Below are 25537 nucleotides of genomic sequence, written 5' to 3'. Positions count from 1 at the left end.
ACGCATTGCCTGCCATGGCCCATGGATCCTGCAAGCCAGTGAAAAATGAGCTTTGGAGAGGCAATAAATTGCATCCAATTTAAAGATGAAGGCAGAAATAAATTTCGTTTTTCTGAAGTCTGAAGAAAGGAGGGAAAAAAAGCCCCTAGATAATTTCTATTCCATCTTTTTCATGTGAACATTTCTTTGAAATGTCCTTTTTATGTTGTTCATTTCAATTCATAAAATAATTATATAACTTCATGTTAGATAGCCTTTTAATATTTCCACAGATTGGGAAAATAATACTTTGCTGATGTCTTTTTGCCTCTTGCGTCAAATGGGTTTCATTCTGAAGACTTACTACATCAGCCATTTTTCATCATTGCATTAATGAACATGGACTGCTTGTTCAAAATGGCAATGCAGGATTATTATATTTATGAGATTGGCAGTTTCCTTCTCATATAGTTGTAACACAAATTTTGTATTTCATATGTAGCAAACATTAAAATTAAAAATTAGAGCAAATCTGTAAATTACCTTTATGAATCAATACAGGAGAAATCAATAGTATTTTACAAAGAAGGTAAATATTTTTAGCCATCTCTACTGTGCTTTCCAGAACAGAAATTATTGTTTATTTTATTTCCATATACAATATGAACACTATTTGTGAGTGTCCTTCTGCTATTTCCCATAAGCCCACTTGGCCATTATGTCTGTAGCACAAGGAATGACAAATTGTGTGTTGGGGGCTTTAAAACCCATCAGTAAAGCTTGCATCAACAATATAAATTGAATGTTGAGCCAAACACTCACGCGCAACCCTCCAATTAGTGTTCGAAGCTCAAACTCCTGGCAGGGACTCTACCATTCCCCTTGAACAGGTAGACTGGAGAACGTGTGCCAATGCTTTCTTGTATATTAGCCATCATGCCAAAACAACAATGAAAAAGACACCAGGGGAAGAGTGGAGCGGTGCGGGAGAGGACGGGTTGTGGGGGTACACTCCAGAGGATTGCATTCAATTCTGTTTTTCTCGTCTTTTTTTCCACCACCACCACCACCATGTTTCTTCTCGGTTAAAAGCCTACATTTCTCCACACTATCCCAATGTGCTGACACTCTAACTGTGAGGTGTTAAAAATGGGCTAAAAAATAAAAATACAACCATATCTGCACTGCTTGTTGTCGTTGGAAGTACAACATAAATATTGTATGTTTGCTGACATTGTTGGCGTTTAGATACTCTTCATTCTATTAACTGTTGGAGATCATTTACAAAGAGGCATATTCAATTTCATGCAATGGATATTTGTAATGGATCAACTTTTTTTTTTTACCACAATTGAGGATGGGATGACATTATTTTATATCATTTCTGGTATGGGATTTTTATGGATTATTATCGTTTATACTGGAAATAACAACCAAATGAATCACTGTTGGTTTATTAGTACATCCCAGCATGGTTTCAATTGTCACTCAGTGAAGGTCTGAATGTGAATCTTCTGTCTGTGATCTGCACACCTCCACAGGATGGGAACGAGACATTTTGGTAGTTAATTAATCTGAACATTTAGCTGACATATACATATAGTACAGCAGTCCCTGTTTCTGCCTTCATGTTGCTATGTGGCAAAGGCTTGCGCTGTTTATCTAAGCAGGCAGTTAGCTAAGCTCAGCTGATTAATAAATAACCACGCCACCGTCTTGGATCAGTGCACCTCTAATGTGCTCAGACGCTCTGCACCGTTCCTGTTGCGTCTGCATTCCGCTTGACTTCGTGCACGCAGAAAGGGGCGGAGTCTTTCTACTGAATGTTGGCGTGTCATAAGAGCGTCTCAGCGTGTAGTCATCAAAGCTCACTGTGGCCTCAGCTCAATTCATACTGGTGGATTTGTCTCTTCAAATGGCAATTGGACGCCATATGCCTATAATCAACTCAGGTATACAAATGCACTCACCCTCTACTCTCCAACCTTTGGCGTTAGTAAATTATGTAAGTGTGGAGTAGGCAGGGGGAGTGGCATTCTACCAAGAAGCTCACAAGTCCACCCGGTGCACCGAGAAGCGATAAGCACACCCAATGCATTTTTAACTGGGGTTTCCAGAGCAGCCTGGCTAGACATGGTGAAGTCACGAGGGTTAGTGGGTTCGCCTCAGCGACGGTTCTCTAGTTAGAGGCTGACATCTCCAAATGTGTTGTCTGTGTATTGTGTAGCCATGCAGCAGAATTCGCCCTCTGCTACTCAGACTGTGGTTATGTGTGGGCCTTCTCATAAAATAACAATAGGGGTAGTGCTTTTAAGACCTCACACATGATAAGAATGGTGCAAGATGTACACTAGCATAAAAATGGACTGTTTTTTGTGCTTATTCATGAACTGTTTTAATAGAATACAAACGTTGCAGAGGGTAGGGTGATGGAGTGGCTGGCACAGTTGATTCAGAGTTATCGATGAATCTGAATTGAGCATCACGCAATTCTGTAGGAACGTAGCCTAGAGAGATATAATGTGACTTATAAGGTGTCCATCATTTGTAATATACATTTGCAAGACAAATACCGTGTGATGTTAATTTGGCATTTTGTATGATCCTCTTTTTTTCTGCTGTTATTGAGGCACAACAGGTGTCAGTCATGTTCACTTTCTCGAAATAACAGCATCTCTTATCTTCTATCGACTTGCCCTTGAATCCACAAGACCTGCCTTTAAGCCACCTGCTATAGTTCAGCTCTGTTGTTGTTTTGCCTCCATCCTTATGATGTTCCTCACTGTCTGCGGCTGGCTCAAAGTAAGTTTACCCAACCCCGCTGTCTAAAAATCAATAAGTGCCTTTCACGCCGAACTGCCTTTGTCTGGATTCCGAGAAATATCCAAAGAGCATATTGCCGTGATGATGTTCAAGCTTTTTTGTACATTTGTCCATCTCATCCAGGCTTTTTCCCTTCTCTTGCCTTTACTGTAGGTCAGTGTGCTATCATGTTGTGCCCCTGATACTTATCCGTTTTGACATCTTGAGTGTCAGGGGAAAAACAAAACAATCAGCTTGGTTTCATTTGAACACTAGGCAGATGTTAAATGAACGCAAACATTATGGACAATATGTCTATCTGAGATAGAGGTCAAGGGGCATCCATGCAGAGAAACAAACTACTGTAAATGAGTGTAGTGAGTAAGGACCACGCACACCTTTTTTTCTCCAAGCCTAATAGGCTGTCATAATTGAATAAAACATGGACGTGCTCTGAAGGGCCCATTGGGGGTAAATGGCAGTCGCTAAAGCATAGAAGCCAACTCAATAAAGAATAGCACATGAATAAGTGATGAGAAGCAAACGAAGCGTGCTACGTGCATGGAACAAGGGAGTGAGTGACTTATTCTCAAACTGAATCAGAAAAAGCATGCTGATGGGAGGGCGGTAATTATATTGGAATAGGAGGGAACACAGTGGTGTTGGCACATTCGTGTGTAGGACTCAAATGATATCAAAATACCCAGAAATCATCTCTATATCAACTCGTTTGTGAAAACAAAACACACACTTCAACGCACAGCCGTGTACGATCACTTACACTTACACCCACACACAGAAAAAAAAGGAGGGTATGGGGGGGACTTGGACTAGGAAGAGGGAGGAGGGGGCACACTGTAAAATATCCTGGAGGTCCTTGGCAGCTTTAGAGAAAGGCCTGGGAGGTTAGGAAACATCAAATCAATGCATTGTAATGTGAATTGACTGCTGACTTTGATCATGTGCCTTGGGAGTGCTTTAGCATTGAGTGCTGTCACACTGGCTGGGTTAAGCAAATAGTGCACGGGATGAAATGGGGAGAGATGGCGAGGTAGAGGCAGGTTCGGATGGGGGTGAATCAGAGAGAGAAAAAAAGGGAGACTCTGTGATGGCTTGCTATCATCAGAGAGTAATAGTCCCATTAAAATTCAATGTCCACTTAGTAAAAGGCTTATTGTAGTTGTTATGCATAGAAAATGGAAACCTGATTCCAATACATGAATCGCTGTGGGAACAGTTCTATAATATAATCATCTTCGCAGAACTGTTGGTACTGACCATGGTGTATTTCTTCACAAAAATGGATTTCATACTGTTTCCCCCCCAAAAATGTCAGGTCAGCTCAGTTAAGTGTCAGACGCTTATGAAGGTGCAAATACTCTTAAACCTTCTTCCCATAATGGAGAGGCCACTTTAATCTTGCCCTTTCTGACGAGGAGAGTTTTTAGGAGTTAACCTTTGCTTTGGCGTGGGAGTGTGGGAGAAACAGTCATTCTTGTGCTGCTGTTCATCAGTTGCTCTCTATCCTCTTAAAGGAGGTGTGTGTGTGTTTAATATGGCAACATAAACTCTTCAGTTGTAATTGAAAGTGATGTGGGTATCCATTTTTACAACTTCAAAATATTTTGAGGGAAAAATAACAAGGGAAGTTATAGTTTACAGGAATTAAGTAAAGCAATCAAATAAAATATGAGTACATTTTTTAAACTAAAATTGATCATTGTAAAAGTGCATGAAAACCCTGTTTTTTTAGGACAATAAATTACAAAGTCTTTTCATAAGAATACATTAAAAATGAGAGACATGCAACCATAAAAAAAGATATAGACTGTGGCTACATATATTTGTGGGCAGAAAAATCATTCAATAAAAATGTTTAACAGATAAACAAACATATCTTTAAAAAATTTTAACGTAAATATACCAAAATTGTTACAAAATGTACTTAGTGATTCTTTAACATACCACTAGAGGATGCCCACATATTATCACTGGTACTTTTGCTCACTTTTAACAAAATCTGTATTTTTTTTTAAGACAGCACTTATAATAACTTTCATACAATCAAATTTTGTTCACATTTTTTTGCAACCAGGTGCCCACTCCACAGTAAAACCATCTTTTAATGAAATCCCTGGATGATTGAAAGTAACATCCCCAAGGTCATTTTTTCGACAAAAAAACGGATCAATTTCCCACGGGAACAGTTTCTCTCTCGATACTTGTACACCACAGAAGATATGAGCAAAATTGCAGTGTTTATAAGAAAAACTATGCACGCCATTGACACTGAATAAACGGGCTGCTTTTATATCATTCTCAAGTATAACGATTTTAGGACTGAGGGTGCCGACCTTGTGCTACTGTAGTATAGAAGAATAGCACATGGAGTGGCTGAGTATTGGACTGCTAGGTGCATCTCTGAACAACCTGACTGTTCAAAGGCTTTTTAGTGCTCTGGAGAACATGAAAGGCATGTTTAAAAATTTAAAAGGCCGATCTGTTCCAGTGCTATGGAGCGGCAGAGGGAAGCAGATTTTTACGTCGCCAGAATTCCCCAGCTGCTTGCTTTGTAAATTAATTAAGATGTTTATGACAGCTGCTTGCACCTAATGGAATGCTTATAGACTCTGCTATTAATTATTACTGCCGGCCACAGTTACAAGCTTTCATATTGCTGACAATGTATGGCTGTGGATGAAGTATTGACTTGATCCCAACCTCAGTCTTGGACACCCGCCACCCCCGCGCTAGACTCGGTAATAACACTGAGCATCAATGGCCTTTTGCCAAAGTCTGTAATCGCATCATATGTCTCACACGGAAACATTACCAGAAATTTACTGTAAATCGTGATACCTTGGCTTTTTCACATCATAATAACCAACCTGAGGAAAGGCATTTTTATTTAGAGCTCACTCGGTGGACATATTCCTTGTATTGTTGGCACATTCCTTATCTTTTTTTTTTTTTTTGTTGTTTACTATTTTTGCATTATTGCTCATTTGTCTTAGCTACAGAATGCATTCATTACCTCCCTAGCCTGCCAAATAAATAAGCTGCTTTTAGAGTGAAACATCAGAAGTGCATATCAGGCGCCCATCTATGTGTTGTGTGTAGAAGCAGAGCTTCCTCTTCCCCCTGTCCACTTGTTATCAGAGAGCAGTTGTACAATGAACTACATATAACCTCCGAATTTCGGTGGAAGTTCATAACTTTCCTTCCGATATTGTTAACTCGGCTCCAGACTTTGTATTGTTTTCATCAAGACATAACAAGTGGAGCGCCTATGAGCATGCAAATACTATGTGGCTAATTATAGTCCCTCTTTCATGCAACTCTACTGCAACTTCGTCTTCTGAGTCTCCTGTAAAAGTGCCTCATATAGCCACTCTAACAGCACGAAGATCCAATACACTCAGCAGTTTATTTAAAAGGGATTTTTATCCTGTCAGTGGCAATGGTGAAATCGCCCTTTGTATGTTACAAATGATTCCACGATTGGTTGTACTTGTCGAGGAACTTGCACAGTATGTTTTGGGCTACAATGGACAATGACTGTTGAAAAGTAGATTCCATTGTATACTCTGTAAAAAATCCAGTTTTTTTACACAACAACACAATTTAAGCATTTAAACTTGTGAAATTAAGTGATAATTATTTCAAAAACCATTAAAACATAATGACATATACACTATAGGCTTGTATTATCCTACATTTTTTCCATATTTGCATCAAGAAAATCACTGAAACACGTGATTAGGAATTGATAAATGTGTTGACACGTGTACTAACACTGTACACATTATTGTAAAATCTTTGGGATTAAAGGTCAAATTAGATCTTTATTTATTGTTTCTGTCTTTCAATGAAATGTAGTAATGTAATCTCGAACAGGGTGTCCCATGGTGTCAAGTTACCCAACTGTGAGTGAGACAGATAAATAACCCAAACAGGGCTTGCTGTATTTCCTGAGGTACGCTCGCATAGTGTATCCCTCTAGAACGAAGGCATCATGTTTTCTCAGTGCAGAGCTTTATCTTGTGTTATCCTGCGATTACATTTACATAGAGAATGCAGCACGGTGGGGGGGGGAGGCAAGTAACTTAAGCATACTCCACCTACAATGCAAGAGGAAACGCGTGAAATATGTATTCAGTCTTACATCAAGCCCTTTATCTTCCTTGCATGGGTTAGTAGGCTTGCTTGTAAAGTCCTCTGTGGTGTTAGCTTTAAAAAAAAAACAAGAAGAGAGAAACTGTGATCTATATTCTATTAATCATCGTCCAGCTCTATGGTTGTCGCCTTATCTCGTCATTTGTGTAGTTACAGTATATTTGTGCTCTAAGCGTGGCTCCTTTGGTAGAAAATGGAAATGGCTTCATTGATGAACTCACTACCTTTGATCTGAACGGAGCACGAAGGGGCTCGGAGAACTCGCAGGTTTTAATTATGAAATACATGAAAAATAGATGGCGCGTTAACTGCCGAGCATAACCGCAACGAGTCGCAGTGTACTTGCAAGTGCTCCTTGCTTTTTCCTTCCTTTCTGTTTTCCCATACTCTGGATATTCCCTAATCCTTTTCTTGCTGGCTCGGTGTGTAGAAGCAGCAAAAGACAGGTCTGTGATATTAATTAGTGGATGGACAGACGTGTAATTCATCTCGGAGGAAGTTTTCATGACATGGGAGGCTTCGTCTGGGTAGTTTGGCTTATTGGCAAGTGCTAAGACTGGACCTAATGGGGCTGCAGTTCCCTCCCATTCCAGCAATTAGAGCCAAGTCCTCATCAGCAGAGCCACGAGTCCACTGTTGTGGGAGTTGGACTCACTAGCCGTGATCCTTCCCCGTAGACCCGTGTTCATTAGACAAGTGCCTGCTCACTCTGCACTCTGTGGGATGAGAGCTGAGAATGAATGAGTGATGGTAATGAAAGGCTTTCAATATAATTCCGAGTCAGCTTTTATATAAAGGTGATATTAGCTGACACGAGTTTGTCATGAAATTACTGGTCTCCTTCCTTCTTCAGGTGGTTATACAACATGAATGCGTAAAGAGTGTTGACATAACTGCACGCCTCTGCTAACAGATTGTCACTAACTGTCAGAGCACACATCATCTCTTCTCGTCTAATCCCACCTTCTGCTATTCTGGAGATGATATCAACTGTGTGTGGTGTTGATTACATATATACTTCTATTCTTCACCTGCTTTAATGACTTTAGCATTGTGGCCCTTTGCTGTGGTTTTCTTGAGCTAGAGTTTTTCTAAATTTTCCTTTGCGAGTACATGGGCAACGCACAAATAGTCCGATTTTCTGCAGCGCATTCTGAATATTTAAATTACTCTTAATAGGATAGCCCGAGGGGGAGCATCTATATTGGCCAATATTACAGCCCATTATATATAAAACGAGCGTAACTAGAATGAAAGCCTCAAGAGCTGTATAAATATGTTCCTTGTTAAGCTTTTGACCTGCGTGAAGATGAATGTTGTATTGTAAATAGAAAAGCTTAAGCGTCGTCACTTGGGAAAAGTATAGATCACCAGCAGACCAATGACTTGTATAGAAATGCAAATGTGCAATTTGTGATGTTGTGCAAACATAATACACATACACGGAAATGTGTATATGTGTATATTTGTATATGTGAAAGTGTGTGTGTATGTGTGTATTTTTGTATGTGTATATATGTATATATACATTTACGTTTATATGTATATATACACATGTATATGTGTATATATATATATATATATATATATGTATATATACACATGTATATGTGTATATATATATGTATATATACACATGTATATATGTGTATGTATATAAACATATACATTTATATGTATATATACACACATGTATATGTGTATATATGTATATATACCCATGTATATATATGTATATATACACACATGTGTATATGTGTATATATGTATATATGTATATATACACATGTATATATGTGTATATATGTATATATACACATGTATATACATGTGTATATATGTATATATACACATGTATATACATGTGTATATATGTATATATATATATATATATATATATATATATATATATATATGCATATATATGTTTGTATATGTTCATTGTCATATAGTAAAACACCTTATGTCAGTCAGTGTACTTGTGTTGCCTAACAGTATAGTAGAGCTGACTTCTGTGGAATAAATTAAGATCGACAGGGTGGTCGGCTAAATGTGGTTTGTCTTTATTTACAGCGCAGGCTGTAAAGCTATTGGGTTTCATGCTTGGTTGAAACTGGATCCCAGAGAGCTTACCAGTGGGCCGCGAACCACACATAAGAGTACACAGAGGTCTTCCTGTGCCCCTGGCCTGGCTTCAACTAGCGTTCTGGTCCTTCCTCTAGGAACCAGCCCGTGCACAAAGGGGAATTACTGTTTTGTGTAGTAAGAGCCAAGATCGGTGTGGCCAACATAAGAAATGACTAAACCCTCATGTTGTGGCTCTTCACCTTTACCACTCTATTGTATAGCACACAACAAAACAACAACTAAGTGGTTATTCATTTTGAACTCAATCTCGTTTCCTGCCGTCTTTTAACTAGGTTGTGCAATTGCTTCAAGTCTAAAACATTTAATACCCTTATTTGTCAATATGACAACAGCATGAATCACTATATGATACTGCTATCACAAGCATCTGCCATAATGGAAAAAAATTGTAGAGGATATTGACAATGATTACTTTGTGCATACAGACATACAAAATTAATGTCTTTTTGCTCGCTGACTGTTAAATTATTTAAAAATATATATTTTCCATTGTTTGTTAGGTTTTTTTTAAATGCCCAATTACCATATTCATGTAAAATGATCCTTTCATAACCATGACTCATTATCATCCCTTTTCTCCTCAAAATTTAACTTTTGGAATGAATTATTTTGCTACTCTAAGTTTGTTCTGGCCTTTAATTTCCTCGCAGTTCAGTGAAATCTCACTGTGTAACTCTACTCTAACCAAGTTATCAAGTTGTATGACTCATGGCTAAATATTTGTTGAGCAAGAGTGATTTACTCTCCAATATAACCTTGAGCAAAGGGGCTATTGATACTAAGTCAAAGCCATGGACCTTGTACCTTTTGTTGCTAAGTGCCATTTATTTAGGCTCTCACAAAGGTAAACGTGTGCAGCGATGTCTTACCAATAACAATAGCACTTATCCCAATGCACTCCCCGAGGTGCAATTAAAATTCCGTCGGAGTCTTCAATCTGCCTCCCAGCCATGCCTGCTGTTTGTCGGCCCTTCTGGGCCGCGTCAATTCCTCTGCTGCAATGTATAATTCACGAGCCACCAAACAACACCTAGGTCTCACCTGAGACTCTCGCGTGGGCCCAGCAATGCGCAACTGCACATGGGTTTGAGAGACACGTAGTGGGTGAGGGGCACATGACATGAAAACTTAACTCAACAAGGACTTTGACAGTGTCAGGGTCACCCCTGATAATGTCGCCGTCCCCTCGGGATGCCTCAACTTCTCTGTGGAAGTCTTGTGTGCTTAGATTTTCCATTACTTTTTCTCCTTTCAGGAGTGAAAGACAATTGTGGTGTCCTCTAAAACTAATTTGGATGTATATCTTCTATTTGCAGACAATTCCGTAGTGATGCGTTGAAGTAACCTGTAGAGTCGCCGAGTGGTTGGTTTTTTAGTTAAAACCAATTAGAAATGACCAGAAATAACAGCGCCTTGAGACGTAGAAGTCATTTTTCTTTTGTGCCCCCCCTAGAGAGTTGGCCTCTCCAAGGATTAAGTGTTTTAGTATATTAGGGGGAAGCTGATTAGAATCATTATGCTTTTTTTAATCATTATGTTGCGTGTACAGTTTATAATGATATAATAGCTAATAAGTATGTCAGTGCAAAAAAAAACGAGGATATCTTTTAATGACTGAGTGTGTAAGGATGAAACATGGCCTTCAGTAAAAAAGGAGATTGGAATTGCGTAGAGGTCTTTGAACCCACTTGTATTTTAGGACTTTTGGCTCTGAGGGTCTACCTCAGTGTAACCTACTACTGCCGTGTTAATACCCAAGGATTTTATGAGCAAATTCGGTGAATTAGAAGATAAAAATGTTCATTGTCATGATTTCCTCACAGTTATGTTGTATAAATCTGTTAGGAAGATTCACCAGTCTCAAAGGCGTTGTGTGATGCTCTCATTGTTTCCATTCTATGAATATTGAACTCCAAAGCAGATCCACACAAATAAACAAACAAAACAAATTTTATTTTTTATTTAAAAAGTAACATATCACCATGAGAGGCCACAAGAAAAAAACTTAAACATGAAATTGACAAGGAAAATAATTGGCTGGCAAAACAACAAACCCCTGGATAGGTGAAGTAGCGATTGGAGTGAGACGCTAATCATTACTGAGCAAGAACTTGTACTTAATAACAATAAATATATATATGAAGCACAGTATAAGTAATAAAATAAGATAAATTAAGTTAAAGTAACGAAATTTCAACTACAAACTATGTATACACAGAGGTTGGATCTGTGTTGTAAGCAAATACAAGCAAGAAACCACACTTTTAGGACCATTTAAAGAGTCGATCAGTACAAAGAAAAAGCATAAAGTACATATTCAATTGTCACATATTTAAAAACTGCTTTTGTAGAAAAGACTGTAGATTTTTTGGGGGAACTGATTGAAAGAATGAATGTTTCTTTATTATTATTATTCTTTTTGAAAATACACAAAATATTTCTCTCATTGAATGCATTACACAAATTTTTATTGCATTTGAGGACTATTAGTTAATTTCATAACATCGTAAATCTTGTTAGAAGAAGCGTCAGTTTTGCTCACTATTTAAATAATTAGAATGATTTATTTTTTTCACTCCTCAATACAGCTCTTCCAAGGGTATATAGAGTTATAGTTGCAGGTCCACGTTCCTTCACTTTGTTTTGCTTTCCACCGTTTGGAGAGTTGTGTCCTTGTGTGCGTCAGCCATGGAGGGCTGGCATGTGGAGCAAACAGCAGAAAGTGAGCTTTCCTGTCTCCCCAGACTGAACAGTGAATGAGGATAAGTGAGGAGCGCCAGTCAATGAATCAAGCAGCAGGAAGGCAGCAGCCAGGAGGCGAGAGGGGGGTGGGGGGACGGACGAGTGTGACGTCCCCACGGGACGGCCTCGCATTAGGAACTTCCTCGTCTGTGTGTTTCTGGCACAGGTTAAATGGATCGCTCCCATTAGCGCGCTGAGAGGACAGCTCCATTATATGAAGGAGACTGTAACTTTGAATGTCACGGTGCAACAAGCCCAGAGCACGCCTCGTCTCCCAGGGAGGCAGGGTGACAATAACCATCCATGATAATCATTCCCTGTCAGACTTTAAGAAAGCTGAAATTATGACGTACAGCCCGCCGTGTGTCTCAGAGTTCATTACAGGGCTGTCACTTTGAGTCGCCGGCCGTGGCACGCCACTCCGTAGCGTCTGCGAAGTCGTTCATGCCAGAGCTTGCGCTCACTCTTCTTTCGTGTCTATCTGCCGTGTTTACAGGATGTGTGCCCCCCACACGCTCCAACTTCTTGAAAATAGATGTGTTGGAGGTTAACCTCTAGTCACCTACATAGTATACCTCGCTTCCTCTGTAACTTTGGCAAATTCTCATGAGACTGATGCAGGGGAAAATGCGAGTGATCAAAGGCCACACTGTGACAACTGCCCCTCCTTCCAGTGTGACACATGCTAATAATATACAAATTGAATGAAGCAGCATCAAGTGTGGGGCATTCTTGGCATTTTATGTACTTTGTGAGAACAGTTTGATGAAATGGATATGCATTCATTAGGCCTAATTTCAATTTTTTTCTGTTTTATAAGCCAAGATTTGAATTTTCCTCAGTTCAAAATGATTCCAGTTATTATAAATGAGCATAATAGATAAAACTGAAGAAAAAAAATCAGTAGTACAGTAGTATCAGTAGTAAAAATCTGTAAATAATTGTAGGTAAAATGTAATAAGCTGAAACTGCATCTAATGTTTACAAAATTAAAACTGAAATTGTCGTGAAAATATCCAATTTCCTATTCAGCATTTAATACTGAGCTAAAATTCATATTCACCAATGCTCCCTCAAAGAATATTCAACCCATGTCTGCCTTTTCTATTCTTGCTAAAATAAATGTTAGCTGCAGAGAAAATTGCTTCTCTTACTCCCGGCATGTTTTTACCGGCCTGGTTTGTCATCTAAGGAGAGTTTCACCTCCAGACCAACCTCTGAACCTGCCATCCAGTAGAGAAGACATGAGCTGGCAGCCATTGCCAATGTCAGCGCCCACAGCTAGTGCCTTCTTTCTCACCACCTGACTCATTATTTGGCTTTGTGGCCCTTTTCTCCTTGCCACCTCCAATCACATAGCCGTGAATGACACACAGAGGAGGGAAAGACGCCTCTCAAACACCTGGTTATCTTCCCCTAACCCACATAGCAAAATACTTTTATTAAATATGAGCTGTGTACTTTCGAAGTCACTGTATTTATCATTGTAGCAGTTGAACAGATGTTTCTTATTTTTGGTGTTGTTGCATTCCGGTACAAAATGTCGTGTCATTCTCTTTGTCCTTGTGAGCATTATTTTCTTTGCCAAATAAGTGCAAATACAAGCTTTACGACTTTATGCATTTATCATTTTCTCGATTATAAAGTGCAAACGTGAGTAAAGTCACGTAATAGACGATGGCTTCAGTGCGTGTGTAAAGAACGTTTGCTTATCTATCAAAACAAGCAGATTTTAATCAACGCTGTGTGGGATTTGTATGATTATGACTCCTCACTACATGGATGAATACTGTTTACTAAGAAATAAGGATTACTACATTTGGATGACAAGAAGCATTTAGAAAAAGCAAGGAACTTCTTTGCAATGCCAAAATATTGCAATGAGAATTATTTCACAATTCGGATTTTGTTGTAAAACATGAGCGTATTTTAGATTTTGTTTATTGTGTGTCACTAGAACAGTTGGTAAGAACAGAAGGTTTTGGCCCTGAGCAGTAGAACAATGCTAAAGGTCTATCACAGTCTGTTGGGCCCTTAGGTGTCTTGATTTCCCCTCTTTCTGCTCAGTGGAGTTGCTATCGGTTATGTGTTACTCCGTGTCTGTCTATTGAAGGCTCAGGGCCTTATTTGTCTTCCCCCTCGTTGCACTTCCACTTGTTTTCTCTCAAATGTGTCTGAAACATTGTTATCTCCGGCCAGACGCCTTTTTCAGCGAGTTATTGAATCATGTCAACTTCCTGTCCCCCGAGTTTGCAACGCGAGCTGGAGAAAAATTAGCTATTGCTTCCACATGACAAGCGGGATCTATTAGTGTGCTCTCGTCCTGCAAAGCATGAGCATCAAGTGGGCCGCCGGGGGAGCGCTGTGCGCTCATCTACGTCTGGCTCCCGAGGCAGTCCAGCGGTGCCAAAAAAAAACGGCACAGTTGCACGACCAATCGAAGTAGCTCATTGGGAAGGTTGACAGCAGAAGAAGCCACTAAGGCCCTGGCCCTGTTCACCCAGGTCCGAGAAACATTGGACTTGTTTTATAGGCTGGCATCTGTTTTAACGCTGTTTTTTTTGGCTTACTTGTGTGAGATTGCATGGTTGAAGTTTATACTGTATTACGAACTGACAATGTGCTTTATCCAGCCATCCATTTTTATGATTGTAGCCCTGTTCAGGGTCATGGTTAAACTTGGTACTACAGTGTTCCCTCGGTTATCGCGGTTAATGGGGACCGGGACCACCCGCGATAAGTGAATTTCCGCGAAGTAGGGATTCCCCTTCAAAAATGCTTAATTTAAATTTAATTATTATTTTTTTAATTTCTTTTTTATTTACGTATTTATTTATTTTTTAAAAATTTACCCCCCTGTATACAGTAGACCATATAGAATATGGGTAGAGAGAGTGAAATTTATGTTATAACAAAAAAAACTATAAAATATGTTGTTTCAATTTAATATTTGTATTTTTTTTTCCAAGAAAAATCTGTGAAGCTCTGAGTCCGGGATAGCTGAACCGCGAAGTAGCGGGGGAACACTGTATTCCTTTGATTACTTTGTTTAAGGACTATCGGAAGAAACCATAATCCTTCACAGGAACTACACTAACACCAGTAAAACCTGCACAAAATAGCATGACTGGTTGCAAATATGTGGATACTATAACGCAAACTTTAGTCTCTATTGAAACGTCAATCACCTTACTGTGTTTAAGTACTATCTATCAAAAAGATAACAATGTTTATTGGATGACACATTGTAAAAATATCAGTAACATGCTATGTTTCTCTCATGGGTGTAACTCACAACATTTATGTTTGCTTTGTCTTTGCAGGTATCTCTGTAACAAAGAAGACGCACACATGTAAGTACATTGACATTTCGTGATCATCAAAGATTATTTCACTCAATAATATTGCTATAGAACAGAGGTTTCAAATTCCATCCCAGTTGACCTTATTTTCATTTTATATTCTGAATATTCTTTGAATGGCTTTTCTCCGAATCAATATCCTCCACCAGTTTTCATCATGCTGGCTCTCAATACACAATACAACTAGGAGGAAATGAAAAATGTTGTCTTATGACTAGTTGTTGATCATGCGCAGTCCCAGCTGCCGTGCCAAAGCGCTTCTTTGTTCTTGCAGCTGAGAAACACGGATGTGGTATTTTGTTTGTGGTCTTGAACTTTTGGCTGAACTCACCAATAACAGCCTAATTTCTTCAAGTCAATTACATTACTAATGTAAAAAGGAAAAATACGGACTTTAACAAGAATGCAGCAGTAAAAAAAGCAAAAATTTAGACTTTCAGACAATGTTCAACTCACTTATTTCACAAGAAGTTCACTTTGGCCCTGCTGTAAATGTAATGGTTTGAAAAAAAGGAAGCACAATAAATTCTGACTTGGTGAAAAATTGAAATTCACAAAGAAGTCGGTGCATTTGTGGCTCACTGCTTTCATTATATTAATTTGACCATCACAGTGCCACTTTATATTAAACAGGGTTAACTGAAAAATTACAAATTCACACAGCATAGTTCTTCACCTTTGTAAACTAAAAGCACAATTAATCCCTCTTGGACGTTGTCAATTCAAGCTGAGAATTGTGTTGTTTTATTCATTTCATGGTGTCAATCCTACTTAAGCTTTTCTTCATCAAACTGCAGCTCCCTTTTCAATTTCAGACTGCTCATGAAGAATTGATGAACAGTCACCACTGTAGAAATCAATGTTTTCCAAGAGATGTGTTCGCTTCGTTGACATAAGTGATGTTCAAGTTGAAGACGCACATATAATTAAAAAAAAAAAGAAATATATATATATATATATATATATATATATATATATATATATATATATATATATATATATATATATATATATATATATATATATATATATATATACTTTTTTATACATTTATATATATATTTACATATTTATACATTTTTATATATATTTATATTTGTATTTGTATGGTGTAGTTCAGTTTATCGCCTTGAGCGATTACATACCAAAGTGGGAATGGCAAACAGTGCATCTGACAGCTATCCCTTTACCTTTCTCATTCTTATGAAACTGGTGGCGAGGGTAAGCCAGGGGGCTTTCCCATAAGATGCCCAAGTGTTTAAGCGCGGCTTCCTCTCGCCCTGTAAAACGTAACGGCTTCTTCTTACAACAGATTGATCTTGTACAATTCAACCTAACTCGAATAGCTCCATAAAAAAGGTGCTGTCTATTGAACTATTTGCTTATCTTGAGGTCTTGTAGTAGTTATCTTTAGGGGAGAAATTTTTAATGGTGAAAAGGAAATGCTCTGACCAACCATTAACTACCACACCATTGCATCTACTATTAAAGTAGCAGTAGGCACCTCCACACCGGAAGGAGCCTCAAATCAAAGAGCATGATTTAGAAGTCCTGGGTTCAAAGCCCTGGGCTGAAACTGGACTTTTCTGTCTCATTTCACGGGGAAATATTCAAATCCTCTCTACGGGAGGAAATCAAAGTAAAGGCCCTTAACAAGTGCTTGATTAGTGTGCCTCATAGATGGGAAGCAGATCTTCAGAAGTGTGTCCACAAGACTGAGTTAAAGGGCCAGTTAGTGGTCAATATGTGGAGAAATGATAACAGGGCCAAATAAATAAGGATGCTCCTGTCTTTCTTGACTTGACATTGTCTGGGTAATGTATGCAGATATATGTTTACAAGGTCTTCTAGGTAGGCAAGGTGGACCACTTGGGTTTGTGCTTCCTCCCCCGCTCTGCCCATCTGAGTGATCAAACCGCTGGAAGCTTCCTTCCATGCCATCCCTCCATCAATATAAATTACAAGGGCAGCTGTTCGCTGGCAGGCTCCTCTCCCTCAGTCTCCTTCACTTCCTTATTTCCACCCACCCAAGTGGACTTATCATTGAGTTCTCATAAAACATAGTATTCTAGATCAAAATAGATACTATAGGGTCTTTGCTGGGCTTTTATATATCAGTTACAGTATAGCAAAGATATGATTTTTTTAACAATGGTAGAAAATGAATAAATAATAATTGTTAATAGTTGAGGCTTAATGACCTGATAGTTCATTACACTTTTTTACCTGCAGTGTCTGCGGTATTTGCTGCTCCCTTAAAAACAAAAACTGTTGAGAAACTGTTATGATTCTGACCACATTGAGATAAGATGTCTCGAGACTAATCTTGCATTGCTTGCGTGAATTATAACCATAAACTTACCCCTGCACAACCATAGGTCACGTAGCCAGGATGCACTTCCTCGAACCAAACTGATTCGTCGATTACTGGCGGAGATGCAAATACATGCGTACAGTTTCTGCTTTATAGCTTGTTCCGTATCAGATTTGAATTCCAATTCGCCACTGAACGAAATAACACGCTTAATAACCTTTGACGATATTACAACAAAGACCACAGCGGCATCTCAAATAAAGCTGAATTTGCATCACCGTAGTACAAAAGGGGACCGAAGGGGGGGTTTTATAGCCACACAAAGACGAGACCACTGAGTTTTCCGCAATTATCTATTGTAGGTACACTTAGTCAAATAAGAAGACAAAGAGCTGTGGAATGAGGAACAATAGTGAAAATATAGACACCCATTTTAACATTAAGTAGATGAAATGGCATTCCTTCCTAAACAAACTAGGTCTTATCTAAATAATGCAAGCGTTTTACAACAAGTGGGCATGAAACGGGCCTCGGTTTAAACTTCAAGATAATCATTCGGCTTTTACGGATACGGAGTGGAGTCCACCCTCTGTGTATTTATCTCCATTGTGCTGACAGTCTCCTTCCACTGATTGAGAAGCATGGCCTCTCCATTGCATCTTCATTTATTTGGCCTCAGCTCTTATCGAGTTTTTCTTGCCAGAAGTGTGCACTCTCATAGAAATAGAAACGGCAATGTGTTTTTACGGAACCCTTAAGATGCTCAAGTTTGTATTTGGATATCCAACGGTGACTTTTATATTACTGTATTTTCACGACTATAAGGCACACCCTCATCTATTGACACATATTTTTTTTTCCATATGTGAAGCACACTGGATTATAAGGCGGTCTGTCTATTTTGGAGAAAATTTAAGACTTTTAAGTGCACCTTATAGTTCTGAAAATACTGTAGTTCCAAAACTTGATTTTGTTCGTTTATTTATGACTTAATGAAATTGTTGCTTTTCATTTGGAAAGGCTATCACGAGGAAAAAATATCAACCTAAATACGTAGTGTATTCCAGTATAAAACTGTCATTATTTAAATTTTTATCTGTACTTATTGTGTGGTGCATCAATTAACATCTTCCCATTTCTAAATATTACAACTATAATCAAGTTGCTTTTAAAGGTGACTAAAAGGTAGATAATGATTTAAATTGAGCAGAAAGCTGTAGGAAAAACTAAAGAAAATAATACTTTACTGTGCACAGTTGAAGAACTCATCCTTAGTTCTGATAATATCTCATTATTCATCAAAGCTGATCATCAAACATTTTGACTATGGAGGTTTTACTATAGAGGAAAAACTTCATATTCACATGATAATGATTTTATCCTTTGACATAAGCCTTTTTGACCCAAATTTCCACCTCACATCCTTTCCTCATATTCTGTATAACATTGTCTGTGTGGGGCTGTTTTTTTGCGCTTGATCAAACATGAAATTTGTCCTCCTTAATAGTGCTGTACCTTGCCAATTTAGGAGGATAATATGTCCCAGTTGCTGGCTAATTTTGCTTGGCTCATGTGGAATGGCCCAGGGCAGTATATCTACCGTAAGCTGTCTGTGCATTGCCTCAGTGTTCCAATCCTGCATGTTTTTTGACGCTATTTCATTACAATATCGCCTTAGTTCAACTCTTGTGAGGATTTGCCAGTTGCACACATGTGAGAACTGGATCCAGCACGTCGTAAATTCTTAATAATGAAGATAAGTCGACATCGCTGTCCCAAAACTGGACTGTAGAAAGATGCTCGGCATAAAGACACAGGAAGTTTGTGCAAATCTCACACACAAAGTAAAAAAAATCAAACAAACAACAGCAGAAATCAACTATAAAGCAGTCATTCAATCAAATTGCTGTCATTATGCCCAAATATGACTTCATTTATTATTTTGTTTTTGTTTGTTTTCTTTTGTTTTGGTTGACTCGACAATGCAGGGCATCACAAAGCGCTGATGCTCTTTCTGTGGGAAGTTATTTTGCTCCCAGCATGGTACTTTTTTCCCCTCTCGGAGACGTAAATTGACGGTCTTTTTTTTTCTTTTTCTCTTCTCCTCTCCCATCGAAGGTTATGTTCCGTCACCCTCTTTTTATTTGCGCCACACAAAGGGAGTGTTTTCTTCTTTGGATGTTTTGGTTTAATCTATAATTTTTTTCAAAAAATAGGTCAGTGTAATCACAACAGTGAGGGATGGACAGTGCCTGTTAAAGGGAAATCAATAGAGCTATCTATTTGTCGTAAACCAGGCCAGCGTGATTTTTCTCCATCTTTTTCCTTGCGGTCATCCTTTCTCCACTCCGACACACCATGGCAGACCCTCATTTTTCAGTAAAAGCGTTATATCTGCCATTTTATAAAATTACAAATGGCCTTTGTCCACTTTTTCTACATAAGTTCCTCCAGGCTTTTTTTGATCACCTCCTGGGGGGCTAAAATGTTTTTTCTAAGCAGAAAAGTTGCAGAAGTTGCATGACAAGTTTTTGTGTGAACAGGGTGTTCTTCTCCCTTTTGTTACCGCTTAATCTGGTTCTTCTCTGTCTTTTAGAGAAGCATAGAGGGGCCTCGTCAGCCATTTTCCATAGCCCTGTCCCCCTATTGTGTGTATGGAAGGGTCCTGCAAAGTGTTGTAAAACTGGAAAACAAGAGTAACTGATGTGTGACAAGGACACAATGCCTGGATGGGTTAGGAAATGGTCTCCATCTGCTGCAGACCATTTCATTTCTCTTCTAACGCCGCCCCCCACCTCAGGTGAGGTCGACGGCTGCGGGGAGAAACGGCCGGAGCGGCCGAGAGGGCGCGAGGCGGCCTCTTGCTCACACGAGCGCGTGTTATCCATCACGCATCAGGTCGTTCATGCACACAAAGTCACACAGTCGTAGTACGACAGTGTCAGCATGTATCGGAAGGTTTGATACATGGAGGGCGAACGTGGCGGAGGTCGTAGAGATCTTCTAGTTATGATCCTGACCGATGCTGATAGCGATGCCCAAGGATCGGGGGTAGGGTTTTGACGGCAGAACGTCCTTGTGCCTTGTCGCCATCGTCGTCAGGTTCCTGGCTTCGTCTCAGCCGTGTGCGGTGGTCTCGTGATCGCAGCTATTCTCCGCGAGCGTATCAGATCACACCAATTACACACCAGTGAAATGGAGAACAAAATCAATTTTCAGCAATATTCCTTGGTGGCTTTTTTGCAGAGGAGGCTGATGCAATATCAGGCACAAATTAAGCCAAGTAAAATTCATATGCATAATTGAACAATTCTTACATTATGCAGAATACTACTGAACAAACCTTGCATATAGTTGTCTCCTTTGTGGCACTAAATAAGAAGGTTCACGGAGTAATAGAGGCATACATGTCAGAGCGTTCATCCTTTTCACTTTAAATGAATGAATTTGAACAGCTTTCATTTTGTAAATTGGAGCGTTCAGATTCGGAAATGACACAAGGCTAAAAGAAACTAATTTACAATGAAATATGAGCCACGTGATTCTGTATAATAGTTGAACATGTTAATTGAGATTAACATGTCACATTTAAATTGCTTTCATTGCCATCTGGATCACATCCAGGTGAAATGTATTCAACGTTTTAATGGGAACATTATAATGAAAAGTGTGGGAGATTAAAAGTAATCAAACAAATGGTCACAAGCAAGGAAAAACGCTAAAACCCCTTTTTTTGCAAAGGTAACTGTAGTCACAAAGATTTTTTACTAACAAAGAATATGTGCATTGTTGTGTGAAGACTACCAACAAAGGATGTTTTTTGTTGTTGTTGTGAGGCAAAGTGAGGCACAAAAAAGTGACATGTTGATAGAAAGTAGAAACGCTCACAAAAGCTTTGTGTGATATTATACAGTGACGTTTGTGCTGATCACATTGTATGCATTTTGTTGAATCTGCTTTATTAGAGAAAGCTTTTTTTTCTTCTTCTTTCTCCCTCGCTCTCTTTCTTCTCCCGCATGCTATTAATTTGTGTTTCTGTGGGTTTGCAGTGTGAGAACAGGGAGACGTGGTGGTTAACCCATTGTGAAGTTAGCCGTCATCATTAAGATTCTCCAGATAACAGGCATGCGGATTTCTACAGCTCAGCATTATGGGATCCCAGACATCAAAGGCGGGTTTTCATTCGACTCTGTCTGAGAGGCAGCCTGAGCAAGGGGGGAAAAAAAGAAATAGGCAAAGATATATGGAAAAAGGAAAAATAAGTCCTATTGGCACAAGAGAGCAGTGTACACCTGCTTCATATTGGTTCCAGCAGTATTATTCACAACACCTAGTTTCCTTTCATCAATTCTTACATTTTTAAGCAAGTCTAGTCTGGTTTGATTTTCTTGATTAAAAGTTGGCATACTTGTTTGTGTCGTAATCCTGTTTCAGTGGGATTAATCCATTATGTTGTGTAACCACTGAGGTTGTTGTTGTGCCCAATAACATGCGTACAACAACTTTATTCTAATATTGGATGCCGTAGTCATTTCTAATGGCATTACAGTTAGAAGTTAGATGAATATATGATGCAGGTATGAAGTTTAGTGTTTGAGATTTTGAAAACTGTAGTTTAAATTATCAATATGGTTTGTGTCATATAAGATCTACACAAGTCCTGATTTAAAAAACCAAGAACAAAATGCAAATGTAAATTGTACTTTATGCAAGTTAGTATTTTTTTCCAATGGATTAATCATTAAGAATGTTTTCGAATTAATCAGTGATGTACCTTAAGCGATGTGGTTAAAGAATTTCAATTTAACACATTCTCCCCTCAGACAGAGCTATACAACTAGTAAAGTCGATTTTCCGCAAGTATTCAGTTGAATCTGAGTATAATTCTGAATGCTTTTGACTGCAATGATCAGAGGACTTCCTTCATATGTACACTTACTATTACATCAGAGCAAGATGGAACTAGTGTGTAAGACTATTGAATGTACAAGGGAGGGAAATGTGCTGCTCTCCATTATTGTGTTGGATTACGGAATCAAGGTCGACTCACAAGACACAGAGCAGCATTATCCCTTAATCCCGTGTTTTGGTTTCAAATAGCCTTTTTACGCCTAATCTTCACAAGTAAAATGACAAACATGAAAACGCAGGCAGGTATTTAAATGTGCATTAACTGCAGTGTAAGGTCAACCAATGGCTTACCCTGACCAGGAGACTCTCCAATGTACCCAAAAGGAGCAGTTCATCAGGTTTTTGCCTCCAATGTTGTTGTTCTGTTTTAAGAAATGACTTTTAAAGTCTTGTGATGCAATGCCTTCCGGCAGTTAGAGATGGATAAATCTCAAAACTTTTAATTCAAACAATGACTCATTTAATGTTTTTTTTAAATCCTCTACTCCAAAAAGCCTGTCCCTTTACATTGTACCGTATTTTCACGACTATAAGGCGCACTTAAAAGTCTTAAATTTTCTTCAAAATAGACAGTGCGCCTTATAGTCCAGTGCGCCTTATATATGGAAAAAAAACAGAAAACGTAAAACCACCACTGTCGGATATAAAAGAAACACAAATGCCTGAACTGAAACAATACTGTTAAATTTGCAGATGCCATCTAAGTTTACAACATCTTACATCATATAGCTCCTCCCCCACTGCAAGATTTTATACAAAAAAAATCCAAAACATCAACAATGGCTGGCTCTAGAGGTGACTGTCTAGTGAGTGCTTCATACCTGGAAGTCAATAGCTATTACCGTATTTTCACGACTATAATAGTCTTAAATTTTCTCCAAAATAGACAGTGCGCCTTATAATAAATACAGCCTTATATATGGAAAAATGTCATTCATTAGGGTGTGCCTTACAGTCGTGAAAATACGGTACTATTTTACTTTAAGGGCTCATTAAATTTCATCTGGTTTGTTATACTGGTTGTACAGCTTCACTGAGTCGCTAGAGATGGTAACATTCCGCATTCCATTGACCAAACAGGTCAGACTATGTCCATCAGGCTCTGTTTTAGCAGTCCATGAAGAAACTTAAAGGTGCTGTGAAAGACTATAAGTGGGCCAGCTGCGGCTGCCTCCTGTTGACCTACCTTGTTCAGACGGTCCAGGTACAGACTGATGACAGGGCTCCTCCTCTATGGACCACATTACTAATGTGTGAAGGTGCGAGAGGAGCATAGCCTGTGATGAATCACTCCCCTGAACCTATGGCATCCTCATAAGTCTAAAGTAAAAGAGCTGAGCGGCTGCGCCATAAAAAAAAAAAGATAAATAAATAAAATAAAAATACCTTTGTTGTATCCACCATGGAGAAACTCTTCTCCACCTGTATAAATAGGATAAAGAGGGGAAGTTAAGTGATTCATGTTGCCCATCGCCCCGAGATCCCCCTCAATCTTCAAGGAAACATGTATTCCCACTGGCAGGTCAGTTGTTGTTTTTTTTGTATGGCATTGAATGGTTGCACACTTTGTGTAACAAATGAGTGTAATCTGTGTTCTGTTGACTGAATTGTCTCAGTGGACCACTAAATGAAGAAGTCACAGCTAACATTAAGTGTGTTCTTTAAAGCTACAGGTGTTTTAAGTATGATGCTGTTGCAAGGGATGTGATTGCATTGTTATTCATAGAGAAGATTGAAGGTCATCTGCCTTGGAAGTTTTGTGATTTAGTGGCACCTAAAGCATGGTTAGGTGCAATGTCATGGTATAAAAGTTGCATTTTTGATATGACATGACGCAGGTTAATGAAACTGTGGTCTGATTAGAAGTGGTACAAAATAGGCATGTATCAATGCAGTGATGTTATTTAATTTTGCTTTTCTTTAGATGAGTGGTTAGATTAATAGGTTTTACATGTTTAACTATGCAAAATGGCAAAATAGCAGCTCATCACATGGTTGACTGAAGCTGACTTTGCTCATATTGTTGGTTATAGATGGTCTTATCAGACAAGATTGAAATACATCTAGTGTATCATTCTTTTTTTGTTAGCTAATGATATCCTGAAGCGCAATCAAAGACTAAACATTGGCTATTGTACTCTTTGATGGCTCTTTATCTGCTGTATCTTGTCTTCAACAAAAGACATTTTACTTAAACGTTAAACTGATAGATTTTTTCGTATTACTCTTGAGTTCTGGCATTTAATAATGGCGGAATAATTTGTCTTTGTTTGGGCACGTATCAGATTAAATATCTGGCTAAGCATTATCAGTTTAACATGACCAACCTCTGACAATAGTGATATATATAACCTAAGAGGAAAAATTAAATTGTAATATGTTCATTAAACTGTACACAGTAACGTATCTATTGTTCGTTCTGAAGTAAAACATAAGTTATAGCCGTCTTCTACTTTGCCTTTACTTGTTTTAATTAAAAGCAACTTTGTTTGGTAAGTTGCATACTTGGCTGTTCTATTTCCTTGTTTGTTTCTCCCTTCAAGCCAGAAGGTTAACTATTTTAGTTTACCCGCCTACCTGTACCCCCCTCAGATTCAGCGTCAGGCTATATCGGTGATGTTGGAGAGTGTGTCGGTTGGAGGCTAGGCAATACATCACACACTCCAGGGGGCCTCCCTGGTATGCTCTTCAATAATGAAGTTCATTCGTTAACTTCTCCCTCAAAGGCCAAGTTCCCCCTGCTGCCCTTTTCAGCCGCCTTTGCAACTCTTACCAGAGTCACCCGACCAGCGCAGAAAGAAGAAGAAAAGAAAAAAAAATACACATCATCATGCTTTTTCCCCATGACAGGCCCAGCGGTTGCCTTTGCGGGGCATGAAGAATAAGCAGGTCCATTACCAATCCCTCATGCCTGGTTATGGGCATAATTATCACAGGGAGAATGACCTGCTCTGTTTGGTTTTCTGGGGAGGAACCGCACCTTCCTAATCACCTCCTACTTCCCTCCTGTCGTCCTCATGCCACGGTGATGGAGCTGTTTTTCCAGGGATGGGTGGTGTGGCTCTCTTGCCAGTTCATTAGAATTCACAGGGTTCCACCTCCC

At 38.9% G+C, this 25537-nt stretch overlaps 1 protein-coding gene across 2 annotated transcripts in view; it reads left to right on the top strand.

Moving 5' to 3' along the window:
* Positions 1-25537, top strand: part of roraa (RAR-related orphan receptor A, paralog a) — a 163475-nt gene that overhangs the window by 89882 nt on the left and 48056 nt on the right. For both annotated transcript variants that reach the window (XM_077710674.1, XM_077710673.1), the window contains exon 3: positions 15171-15200. In XM_077710674.1, the coding sequence (XP_077566800.1) occupies positions 15171-15200 (30 nt within the window). The remainder of the gene's footprint in view (positions 1-15170; positions 15201-25537) is intronic.

The sequence above is a fragment of the Stigmatopora nigra genome, chromosome 2 (assembly GCF_051989575.1).
Source record: "Stigmatopora nigra isolate UIUO_SnigA chromosome 2, RoL_Snig_1.1, whole genome shotgun sequence".
Classification (NCBI taxonomy): Eukaryota; Metazoa; Chordata; class Actinopteri; order Syngnathiformes; family Syngnathidae; genus Stigmatopora; species Stigmatopora nigra.
The sequence above is the reverse complement of the archived record's forward strand: the minus strand, read 5'-3'. Positions and strand labels throughout refer to the sequence as shown.